The sequence below is a fragment of the Hippoglossus hippoglossus genome, chromosome 24, assembly GCF_009819705.1.
Source record: "Hippoglossus hippoglossus isolate fHipHip1 chromosome 24, fHipHip1.pri, whole genome shotgun sequence".
In the NCBI taxonomy this organism is placed as follows: Eukaryota; Metazoa; Chordata; class Actinopteri; order Pleuronectiformes; family Pleuronectidae; genus Hippoglossus; species Hippoglossus hippoglossus.
Window position 1 is genome coordinate 18,133,451 of NC_047174.1, and position 13,057 is coordinate 18,146,507.

Sequence of the window (13,057 nt, forward strand, 5' to 3'; positions counted from 1 at the left end):
GGGCACAGGTGGCGCAAATGCCACAGACTCAGACTCGTAAGAAAACTGCCTTTTCCCACACAACACCTTCCAAAGACCCTGGATACAGGACAACTATTGTGAAAATTTATCTTAATAATGAGATGTAAGAGAGTTCACACCTTAAAAGTCACTATTTTTAGTTTTTTGATGTATTTGTCTTTGAAAAAGTTTTGGGGGAAATGTACACGGATAATTGGATTACATTTTGCTGAAACACACTTTGTCAAAGAACAATGTGTGAGTCCACATAAATACAAACTATGGACCAATAAAGTAACACCAAAACGTGGCTTCTCACTGTTTTATAGAGATACTTACATAATTAAAACTGATTTGAATAAATCATGACTCCTAGATCTGTAGATTATGTGAACAGAATCACAACAGCCCTCTCTGTGTAGCAAAGTTTAAATTGTCTTGCTCACTTGACGACACCACTCACAGTTCTCAGGTGAAGTGACCCCTGCTGGCTGCTACCTGGGCCTCATTAGTGTAAGAAGTGACCTTTTTAAACTTGGTACTACATCTGTTTGCGGTTCCATGGGGTGAAAGGTTTTAGCTTTAATGAATCTTCACAAACACTCAAAACATTTTTTACGAGAGCTGCAATGACAGTATTGTCATGTTAAGCTGGAAGATGCTCACTGCTAAAGAAAAAGGTTCTGTAATGTGTCTGCATTGGCACCCAAAGATATCTGGCTGTTGTCTTCACTGGACACGGTACACAAACACCCCTAATACCCCTTTTCAAGTGTTTCATCATCACACACAATGTTAGGTTTAAAAAATACCTGCATAAGTAGATACTGTATATATGTCTGTATGTGCCTCCAGTATATACGGAGGCTTGAGTTCTCCAGCAGCAGCCGCAGGTTCAGTTCCGACCCGTGTCTTCAACTATTCTCTCCTCCTCACGCTTAGTCTCATTAAAAGCAAAAAGGCCCAAAGAACGCAAATGTTGGTGTAAACAGGATACGTGACACTGGGTTTCAGTGCTGACTTCATAGACTATATGAACGACATGACTGCTCCACAAAAGTGAAGCCAAATCGTCTTGATTCTCACAATTGGTTTATTTCATTTTGGTTAGTTCTAATCTTGCTGATGTATGTTAAATTAATAATTTGTCCAGTAAGTTTGATTACTTGATGATATAAATATGGGGTGAAACGTGTGTAGATCTGTGGATCCACCAATGGTCACTAAGGCGCAGAATCTGGCTTCATTTGTGGATAGTGGGAGAAAATTGGGAAAATGTCCCCAATCTTTAAATGAAGTCTATGGTGGACTGACTGAATAGTTATAGAGAGCGAATGCATGTGAGAGCTAAGGTCTGAATACTGCTACATCTTATACAACTGTTATATCAGAGATCACGGCCTTTACACAAACGCTGCCCTGATGGTGGGATGTGGGAAAACACACTTTGACCAGAACCGATCCAGTGAAGCCACACCCCCCCCCCCCCCCCCCCCCCCCCCCCCACAGGAGTATCAACAGTGTCTTTGAAGGCCTGTTTGGCACAGTGTCGCTGATAGAACAATAATTCACCATCAGCTCTCCTCTTTAATTAAAGTCAAACAAACAGCCTCCTCTTCTTAATGTGTGTGTGGATTATGTGAGTGTGGGTGTGTGTTATGACATCATGAGGGAAGTCAGCAGTATTTTTTGCCACAGCAGGCATGAGCGGGAACAGAGGCGACTAAATAGAGAGAGGAAGCTTTTATTTTCTATGGGTTGTCAATCTCTTCGTCTTATTACCAAGTAACCCCTGATCTTTTCTGCTATTTGTCTACACTAGATTCTGATTCTACCTTCAGAGCATTAACCACAAGATGCAAACACCGGATATATCCTGGAATATTCAATTCCTTCTACATTCAGCGACAGCATTGTTTCCTTAACAATAATTGTGTAAAGTGCATATTATATTCTAAATTATAAAAACATTTCCAGATTTTTAAACTGTCGACCCAAACTTTATCTTCTTTGGCAAACGCAGAACAAGTGAAACATGATACATCCACATTTGTTGGGGACTACCTGTGCAAAACTGTTGAGCAAGAATGAAAGAAAAAACATGGGCGTCATCGTGATGCATGTTAAAAAATGTAAAACCTACATATAGCTACACATGGACTGTCAGCTGCAGATGCTTCATGTAAGTACAGACATCAGCTTTAACGACCCCTTTGAGCACAGACAGGACGGAAACTGAAAATCTGCTCACTAATTCATCTTCACTGCTGCTGATGACAGCAGCCTCATGTCGGCAGACAACTGGCTAGTTGGAGTTAGCAACCAAGCAACAGAAACCGACTGAATAGAGTTGAATCCACACACTGTCGAGCGGACTTCCAAGGCCTGACATGGCCCAAAGTGTTATTCACATACTACACTTTGTGTGGACATAAATGCAAAATCAGAAAAAGCGGCAAATGAAAGGATTGATCCTGTGATTTTAAAAACCGCTACTAAAACATTCAAACTGAATTTGTGAGCCACCAGTAATTTGATTTATTTCCAGCCGCACGGCCGAAACAACCACCTCTATCATAATGATGGAAAGAGGAATGTATCAAACAGTGGTTGTGTAACGGCTGCAGCATGTATGGCTGCCAATGGATCTGACACACTGATGATTTTACTGCTGATGGAGGCAACAGGGTGAATTCAGAGGTAAACATAACTCTGGGTGCTCACATTCAGACAAATGCATTTTAAATTGATTTAAATGACAGAAAAACAATCTACTGTTGTGAGTTAAAATAAATATTGTACTCAGAAATATAGTTGCATCATTTTTAAAAGCTATTTTCAAACTATTATTCACTTAACACAATACTTTCCCCTGTCCTAAATTATAAAGCTTTGATAATTTTACTATATGAGCACTATTTATGTATATTTTATTACTTTATAGCATTGGCACACTCTGTATTTTGTTAGGGCAGTGTTGTTTACATTGATCAAAATGAAAAATCCCTCTCAAATGCTGCAATGGGCAATGTACCGGCTTTGTATAAGACCAATGCAATGATGCATAAAATTATCTTGAAGGACTTCACTGAATAAAAACTAGTGATGGGAAAAACAGCTTGTCGAGAAAGACAGGCTTACTTTTAGGCAAAGAGAGCAAATAGAAAGATGCATTGTTTTGGTGCCAGGCTGTTTCCCACGGTGACCGTAAAACAAGCAGGGACATCAGTGCAGGCAGACAAGTGAGGCACGGATACAGCACAACAAAACAGCAACACAACAAACACATGGAGGGAGGGAGAGCTGAGGAAAGGATGAGGGAGAGAAGTAAGAAGAGATAGAGAAGAATGACATAAGGACAATGGGGAGGAGGAGCGGAAAGAGGGTGCTGGACATTGTTGGAAAACTACACGCTGACCCTGATCGCAATAGACAGGGTAGCTGCATGCCAAAGGTTCATTCATCATTAATAAGGCTTTACCACTGTGTCACCTGGTGACTGGAGGTCCCGTAAAGACAAAACATGACAGAGACGATCAGGTGACAGCGAGGTCACAAACCATCCGTCGCTGTCAAAGTATCCTTGAGCAGCCAGTGAAGCACTGTGTGCTTCAAGGTAACGATAAAAATACTGTCTAACCGGCAGAAACACACCCTCCTGCTGAAACACAGCCGTGCACGGGAGTCAGGGGACGTGAGCAGCTAATAGGCTCCATATCAAATGGCAGACAGGTGCACCAAGACTGCCTTGGTGGCGTTTCCCGTAAGACTACACTGGCACTGTGATAACAATGGAGCATTTAATTCTCAACAAAGGCATCCTGACAAGACTTGATATAGTTACTGTTCTCATGCGACAGACGGTGTGAGGACTAAATCCCAATAAACATAGAGCCAGTCACTGCCTGAAGGACCATGCTGACCAGAACACAGAAGAAAGAAGAAGCCTTTGTCCTAGAATAACAGGACAGGATGTTTTCAGGTACACGCTGAAAAGCTAATGGATCATTTTACATGAGAGTGCAGCAAAGAGAAAGACCTGAAACAGAAGCTGAGGTGCTGCTTTGGCATTTTCTTTATTATATAATTTTTCACTTCTATTTTTTCATTTCTCATTGCGACCCTGAAACAATGGTGTGAAGAAAACCTTGATGTTTTATAAACTATTTAAGTGGCTGAGATTACTCTTACTTTAGACTGAGAAATAATTGTGTGATTTACGAATTAATTTTGTTGTATTAGTTAAGTAATGAGCTTGGTTCTGACCACAAATGGCCACTACATAGGTCACTTTAATGTCTCAACCTCAATATGTTATGATTTGGCGCTTACAATTTAATTGAATAGATTTTATTTTTATTAATTCTTTCTTTTGCCATTTATTTTGTGAAGCACTTTGTAACCTTGTTTAGATAAGTGCTATACACATAAAGTTATTATTATTTTATTATTATTATTATTATTATTATTATTAACTTCCACTCAGATAATTGTCACTACCGACATTGAATTAGCTAGTACATCAAAACAGATCACATAAAGACAAAAACAGCCAGTGGTGAACACATCCTCATTGGCTTGCTGCTTGTAAAGAGTGGTGAGGCATGTTGTCATTGAGGAAACACGCTTACAGCTGTAGGAGCAATAGTGCTGTGACTATTCACAGAAACTTTGCCAAGAACACAAAGCAACCACCAAATCCTGAGGACAAGGAGGCTATAACCCAATTAATGTGAGTGACTGTGTAAGTAGCATGTTTTTAATCGCGGGTGATTGGTCGTGTTGCAGGTCATTTGTTAATGGGTGCAGAAGGGTCTGGATTTGACTCGGAGATAAAAGCGGGTAATAGATTGGAACCAGTACGGAGCTTAGTGGGTGCAGGTCGGCAAAAATGGACCAATGCGCTGGTGGCAGCAGCATTGTCCTGCATCGCGATACAAGATTGTGGACATTTCACAGTGCCGGCCTTGGCTTCAGAAACATTACACCCCTCCATGTAGGAAAAATGGAAGTTGTAAGGCGACTTCATATTTTCAAAGGTAAAATGTTTCATGATAAGAGAAACTTAATGTAACTTACACCTGTGAATGTATTGCTATGACATGTCAAACTGTCTACTTTGAAAAAGACAATACCTTCCATTCTGAAGATGAACTCAATCATCAACTAGAATGGGATTTAAGTAGACCACATACCTCCCCAACCCCAAACAATAATTTGTTCTTCCCTGAGTCTTACCCGACCCTTCCACCAAGATTCAATAAAATTGGTTCAATAATTCCAGCGTAATTTAGCCAATTGACAAAACAGCAATGAAAACATAACCTTCTTGGCGGGGTAATAAAACACATCGATATAAGGTACACAAAATCCAATATCCTGTTAAACAGTGATAGTGTCTATATAATCCAAAATTAGACAGAACAAAGACAGTTTAAATTAGACAGGTGACTAAATCCCTCATCCACAGTTCACACAGACAGCAGGACGCTTCTTTCTGTGTCACAGGAAAACAATTCGGACTTGCTGTCATTTGACCTGCACTGCTTTTATTGTCCAGGCTGGACAATGATGTCATTGTTGCTGGGTGAACTCGCCATGCCGGAGGCAAGAGCGACAAAAGGTGACATACAGATAGATGCTATGTCCACACAGCAACTTCATGAGCGAAAATCATAAAGCTGCAGAAGCAAAGAATGATACAACAAATGCTGAATTAGAGAAATTAACATTCTCTGGGTCACAAAACCCCAAGTCACAAAGGTTTTTTCAGTAGAAGTCTATCAGGCAATAAAAGAGCAGCACCAAGTTGTCCCATCAGCTCACATTGATATGAGCCGGATACTGTAAGTGAGCAAGAAACTTCCTTTGACTGGAATGCGAGGAGTTTAACAGCCACTGCAGTTCTATAAATATAAAAGCTTCTCATCTGCTGAGAGAGGCTTTTTTAGACAGAGCCTCCGAATAATGAATGAAAAGGTGGACGGTGCTAAAAGCTAAATCTGGTTTGTCATTTTAGTGAGAAGAGAAGCCCTCAGATGAACAAGAGCATGGACTGACAGGTAGAAAGGCATGCGGACCTTCTCAAAGAACAGGGAAATCCTCAACAATAAGCTGGCTGCTAAGATCCCTAAGAGCTTGTATTGTACCACAAATGCTAAACCAGCTATTAAAAGGTGATAATCCTGAAGGTAAGGGAAGGAAAATCTGTAATACAGCTGATTAAGTCTCCTTCTATTTGATATGAGACTATACTGCAATGTCTTGACCTCTAAATTTTACAGTAGCTCCACTGCTTCTCAAACAGCCGCTGAGACTTACGAGTCACGAGTCATCTTGGCACCAGTAATGGGGGAGTCCGGCACCTCCACCTAAAAGGAAAATCTTGCTGTCGAAAGCTTTTGCTCTGATTCTTCAAGTGTCCACTTTCTTCACTGACTGGCAGACTGAGCAGCTGCTCGGCTGACTGCGGGACTGGCTGTCTCACTTCAGAGAGGGGGAAAGTCAACCGGCGTTCAGACGAACAGTGACATACATCCGCCCACACAGGCCAACCTCACTGGTGCCAGGGTTAAAAGTGGAGCAGCTCAGTGGGGGATGGCTGGGGTTGGGGGGGTCCAATGAGTCTTCAGTTGTGGGGGTCATTGGGGAAGGCAGTCCCCTCCCCAAAGAATGCCTCGCTGCCCTGTCCAAAAATAGATACCCTGAACCCGTCAACAGCCTGGATTATGTGGGGGATTGTTGAGGCCTTACCAATACAAGGTTTACTCATTCTCAAACAGATGTTACCATTTGTTACCAAAGAAGGAAACATGTCATTGGAAACAACTGATGCCACAGAGAAAAATCAGTGACGTCATCCCTCTGAATTTCAGCCAAACCTAAAAAATGTGTTTAGTTTGACATGTTAACAAAACATATTCCGATCAGTGTGGTCAGTCATTTTCCAACAGCAGAATAGAAGCATCCTAGTTTTAAACAACTCTGAAATGGTTGTATCATTTTGGGATGAAAATGTAATCATGATGAAACTTCCATTCCAACATTTCCGCTCCTGTGAACCCAGCCGCCTGTAGGAGACATGAAATGAATGATGGCTGAATTCCATTTGGCTGCTTCAGTTTCAGGGTCCATTTCAGGGTTCGATTTCATGCTGGCTCACTCTCAAACCGTCATGGCTCACTGGGAAACTTGAAGATGTCACAGCAGAGTTGACGGCATTCCAGTACAAGTCATTATATCAGCAGCAGTACCAGCTCTAGCCTGGTAAGTCACTGTTAGCAACATCTGCATTACGAGATATGTCCATAAAAACACTGTAGCAACACGTCGACAGTCAGAGGTTTGACATTACTGTGTGAAGCAGTGGTTTAATGACACACAAATAAAAGAGAAGTGCTTACAAAGAGTATATTACTGCAGCTTCCACTTCTACTGATGTGTGGAGCAGCCATCTTGGATTTTTTGTTCAAGGTTTTGAGGTTTTGCAAACTTTCCGAGTTGGAAATCCATATTTTCCAGTTCAAATAGAATATAACAGAACACAAACTATAGGCAAAGTCAGATTGAGTCAGAACAACGTCAGAACAACCCATGCCTCACTGGCTCTTTATGTACACAAGTGCAACCTAAAACAACTTTTTTTTAATTCTATTCTGGTTTCTACATTTACAGAAGTGCTGCTGATGCTCTGCTTTGTTGTATCTGCTTCTTTGCAGGTAGAACCATAATTTTAATATTGACATTTTGAAGTTCTGTCCCATGTCATTACTTGTACTTGTCACCGTAGGAAAATCACAGGTGTTGCTACTGTAACATCAACTATGAATATGTTTACATAGACACCAATATTCCAGTATTAACCCAATGGAGACAATAATCAGAACAAGACACTGCCATGTAAACAGCATTTTCCGATCACATTGCAACATCGACATATGGAAGTTTGTACCCGCCTGATGACACATGCCCTGGGTGTGAAAAAGATGGAATAATAAAAATTGCAGCTTTTGCAAAATTAGAAAGAAAACAACCAAAATGGTGCACGGTATAATCATACGTTAAACTATTACAGGTTGTGGTTAAAAAGGAATAATGTCAGTCAGATTACAACATAATCAGACTATGCTCCGTAATATGTAAACAGGAAAGCAAATAGAATATTATATGAACAACTCCATAATCAAAATAATGTGTTATTCTGAATAAGGTCAATAGTCAATGACTGTTCTATTCAAGTATCTCAGCAAGCAAGGACAGTGTGACAGTGAGCCAGCATAACCAGAAACCTGAAACTGAAGGGGTTAATCATTATTATAAACCATGCATGTGGATATTCTCCAGTCTGTAAGTATGTTCAAGCCATCAGACAGAAGGCAATGTGGTGTGCATTTTAAATCTGAAATGTAATCATTGCTCCTTTAATCATTTATCTTTTAATAAGGCTGTAATAATATTTAATTGGCTTCAGTATAGCCCCTTACAGACATGCAGATCATGTATTTTGCCTCAATATTATAGCAATTCAATATGCTGATATCATCTCCCTGGTCCCTTTTAAGTAAGTTGAAATCGCTTTTTTCTAGGTCAGACATTTATTTATCACAGTAAACACAGCTCGAGTCTGAACTGAGTGCCATCAGATTAACAGAAAGGCTGCAGCACAGCAGCACAAGGTTAATCATGTCGAATGACAGTAAGAGACAAAGAGAGTGATAAATTCATCCCCTAAGCCTCACACTCTTATACACTAAGCAAATAACAAACCAATTTAAAAACAGTAGAAACACTATGAAACTGTGAACAAGGCTGTTTTAAGGTTTCAAGGACACTACTCACAAACCAGATCAGTTATTAAATCAATTTATCCTCTCTCAAGGACAAGAGGTTCAAGAACTGTTGTGCAGCCACAGAAATAATCTGAGGAACTGTCTCTCCTTGTATTTTCACTGCTAATGTATGCCAACTACACTGAGAAATGAATACATATGCAAAACGTCTTTAGCCTACATAGAGCAAGAGACCTCATATGGGTTCCCATTCTAATATCCTTTCAGTCGATGCTTGTGTACTGTCAGATATAAGGAAGCGTAATCCCTTCATTCACAGGAGATACAGCTATGTTGTGTACATCATGTCAACCCCTCATGCCACCACAAGTCATCACAAAACTACTTTTGTCATTTTTCATGTGCACATAATGGATGCCTTCAACAAGAGATTGTCCAGAGGTTCACCATTATCCTTGTTTGTATTATTCATCTTGTGAAAACTGCAGTTCTACAAACTACAATTACTTCCCTGCTGTTAAATGCATCTGTCAATCGGTGCAGTTTCTGTCTATTTTGACCACTGAAATCCAGTCAACTTATCAATGAGTAAGAGTAAGAGGGCTCTCTCTAGGCGCTCTAAAGATAGCAAGGCAAAAAAAGAGTTGACATTTGACCTCCAAATTCTAATCAGGTCATCCTTGAGTCCAAGTGAATGTTGGTGACTGATGTAATGAAATTCCCTACGGGTGTTCTTGATATATCATATTCACAAGAACATGAGCTCACAGTGACCTTTACCTTTGACCACCAAATTCGAATAAGTTAATCTTTAAGTCCAAGTTACCGTTTGTACAATATTTGAAGAAATTCCCTCAATACACTCTGAAGATATCGTGTTCACAAGAATGGGACGGAAAAACAGACGACCCAAAAATGTAAGGCCCTCTGTCACTAGCTGTTGCAGAAGCATAAAAAGTGAGACCAGGGAGAGTATGATGATAGTTTTCACTCCACCTCCTCCTCTGGCCATTTGGAACGACCATGAATCTTTTCCTGTGGACATGGACAAACATTGTATGACAGTTTGTCTGAGGTAAACTGACGCCCTTCATATCATTCCTTTACAACTGATATAAATGTAACCTTCATTAACACCGATGAGTTCCAGTCAGTTGTATATATTGTTCAATGTGTGTGATATTTCTTAATGTTCAGCTGAAGAGCTAAGACCTTCAAGGAGCGTTTGACATGACACAACATCAGTCTTCTCAGCTCTGAGTTACTGTACAGTATTCTGTATATAGCCTGGCTGCACTCAGGATTGATTTGACACCCACAGGATCAATGGAAATGCACCTTGGGTGGCCTATGAATCATTCTCCTCTGCCATCATGAAGGACATCTCAATTCCCTTGTTACTGTTAAGAGGAGCAAGGAGTGAACACTGAGAAAACATGAGCGAGGATACAAGAGACCGTCCTTCACATTTTCCTTACATCTGCTTTGGAGGGACAGAGACCCAAGGACGTAATGCAAGTGCGGGAAGTAAGGGGAAATTTTGTCATGTTTACCTGCTGGTACTGGGCGGCAGTGGCTCAGGAGGTAGAGTGGGTTGTCCACTAACCAAAAGGTTGGCAGTCTGATCACCGTCTGCCCCATTCCTCATGCCAAAGTGTCCTGAACCCCAAATTGCCCCTGATATGAATATGTGATAGAGAAAGTGTTGTACCTAGAAGCACTGTATGAACGTGTGCATGAATGGGTTAATGGCAAAACTGTGCCGTTCATCAAGACTAGAAAAGCTGCTATACAAATACAGACCATTTACCATTTATAGCATCGGTTCATCTTCACATTCCACATGTAGGGATTTTAAAACTTTCATCTACCAAACAGCCAAATCAGATACAGCATGTCCTTCATCAGCTTTGACTAAATGTGTCTGTTCAATTCAGTACAGAAAGTAAATGAGCTCACAAAGAATAATCCTCTTCATAATCACAGCAAAGTCCAGCGTTAAACCCATTAGTGCCGGTTTGAGCTCAGAAAGGGACTTGATGCCTTGTTTACCGATCGAAATCTAACCTTGAAACGGAAACTACTCTAGGAATTCCTCTATCGTCCATCCATACACCCATCATCCATAAATACATCCTACATCCTTCATCCTCAACATAGAAAGGCTGGTTTCTTCTTACCCTGGTGGCATCTGATAGAAGAGATCAATATGCACATTACTGTGTCCAAGGATCCATTTCTATTTTCCACTCATGGCTGTGGAAAACTAATACTAACCAGTCAATGCTGCAAAGGTCTAAAAGGGAGGGAACTCAATAGTATATGATGAAGACAGACATCATACAGATTGACCAGAATGGGGCCATTTAACATCTCATTAAGGTCAAGGCTGATTTTCTTTTTTCACGCATCCTTCTTTCTGATCCATTTCCCACAAGACATACAGAGGTGTGTGCCACCTCAGTTCTACAGAGGCACTGCATACAACTAAGGTAAGATAATGGGGAAGAAATGGAAGAGAACAAGGAGAAAGATACTCAGAGAGTGGCAATGAACCACCTCCTTGACTTAACAGAGAAAGAGTTTGACCATCACTTTCCATGTAATTTCTCACTCCCCCTGCCACCTCCTGCCCACTCTCAAACACTCCAACTGTCCATTCACCCACCCCTTTTATTTCACTTTATTGCTTTTAGTCATAACTGAAGGTTTCCCCAAAAGGACCCTGCCCACCATTCTGGCTCTAAAGTCCTGTCCCTGACAGAGCAGGACCTGATGCTGCTGCTGCTGGTTTTATTCCCCACAATAATTCCATCTTTCCCGTTAGGATCAGTAAACACCAGTAAGTTAAAGCAAGGTTTTTGATCATCACAGATAAAGACACATTATCCATTCCCCCTGTAACTTATATATCATATTTATTATCTCAGTTAAATTAGTTTGTCATACAGGTTTGATAACAGCATCTTAGAAATCATTGCCAATTTGTATCTGTCTGCAGATTTTTTTACTCCCTAATTTCAGTAACAGCCTACAAAAATCTTTTACTTTAGGTTACTTCCTTTGCTAAAAACTTTTACCTGTCATACTACTACCTATCCTAGCCCCCCCAACAATTTCTCACCTAGTGTTATTAAATATCTTTTTTAAAGAAAAGGCCAATGGCCCGAAGTTCTCTTTTGTAAAGGTGCCCAAATTTATTAGTCCCTCCAGTATCTCCTTCTTGTGCATCCTAAGCTCTCCCATCCGGATTCTCTCTCCTTCATTCCCCCTAATTATTTGCCTCTCTCTTTCTCCCTCTCTCTCTCTCTATCTCATTCATTCACTGCCTCTCCTCTCCTCAGCTCACCTCTCCTGCATTGATGTGGTCTCTATGGTGATGTGCTTTTCATTCCATTGAGAGAGGGACGGGCAAATGGCCTGACAGGATAAGGGGGGCACGGAGCAACCATGAGTGTGTGTGTGTGTGTGTGTGTGTGTGTGTGTGTGTGTGTGTGTGTGTGTGTGTGTGTGTCTTTACAGCCTTCCACACAGTAAGGATGCAAGGCAGGGAATTCACATGAAGGAAAAACAGACAAACACGAAGTACAGTGAATAAGCGACTTCTTCTGTCACATGGACATGGTTAGGGTGTGAAAAGTTTGACATGATCCACAAAAACATATTCTACTAAATATATTACAGACTGGTCCCCACAACAGGGTCAAAACACCACTAACATACAAAAGAAACAAGTCGAACAGTTTGGAGAGAGTCAATGGACGAAGAGCCACAAAAGCCCAGTTAAATGTTCAAGACAAAGCCCAGACTTCAACAATTTTACAAGAGGCCTTTGCCCACAACACACATATGACAAGGAATGATGAAGATGGAGCTGTGGCAACGTATGTCTACAAAGACATGGTCCTGATATGCATGGTGCAGAAAAGGTTTGAGTAATGATATGTATCATTAACAGGATATGGTTTGTGTGTGGGTGTGGGTGTGTGTGGGTGTGGGTGTGTGTGGGTGTGGGTGTGGGTGTGTCTGCGGGCAAGTGTGAATATGAAAAACATTAAAACAGATCCGCCATCATCATCTGCTGAGTTGGCTAAAATATGTGCAATATGAATTACAAACATAAGCAGTGTTTGGTAGCGGTGCTCTGTTGCTATATAAGCACCAAAAGTCCCATCTATCAAACTCCAGTGTGGTTTCATGTGGACACATGAGAGAGCAAGTGTGTGAAAGAGAGTTAGAAGTAGACTCCATGGAAGAATTTCTTGTCT

The 13,057-nt window shown here is 40.9% G+C and overlaps 1 protein-coding gene across 3 annotated transcripts in view; it reads right to left on the bottom strand.

Moving 5' to 3' along the window:
• enah (ENAH actin regulator) overlaps positions 1-13,057 on the bottom strand; it is a 125,929-nt gene that overhangs the window by 85,702 nt on the left and 27,170 nt on the right. The window contains exon 1 of one of the 3 annotated variants that reach the window (XM_034579274.1): positions 6,322-6,526. The exons of the other annotated variants lie outside the window; for them this stretch is intronic. Coding sequence (XP_034435165.1) covers positions 6,322-6,335 — 14 coding nt within the window. The 5' untranslated portion in view covers positions 6,336-6,526. Of the gene's footprint in view, positions 1-6,321; positions 6,527-13,057 lie in introns of those variants that run through there. 3 annotated transcript variants of the gene reach the window in all.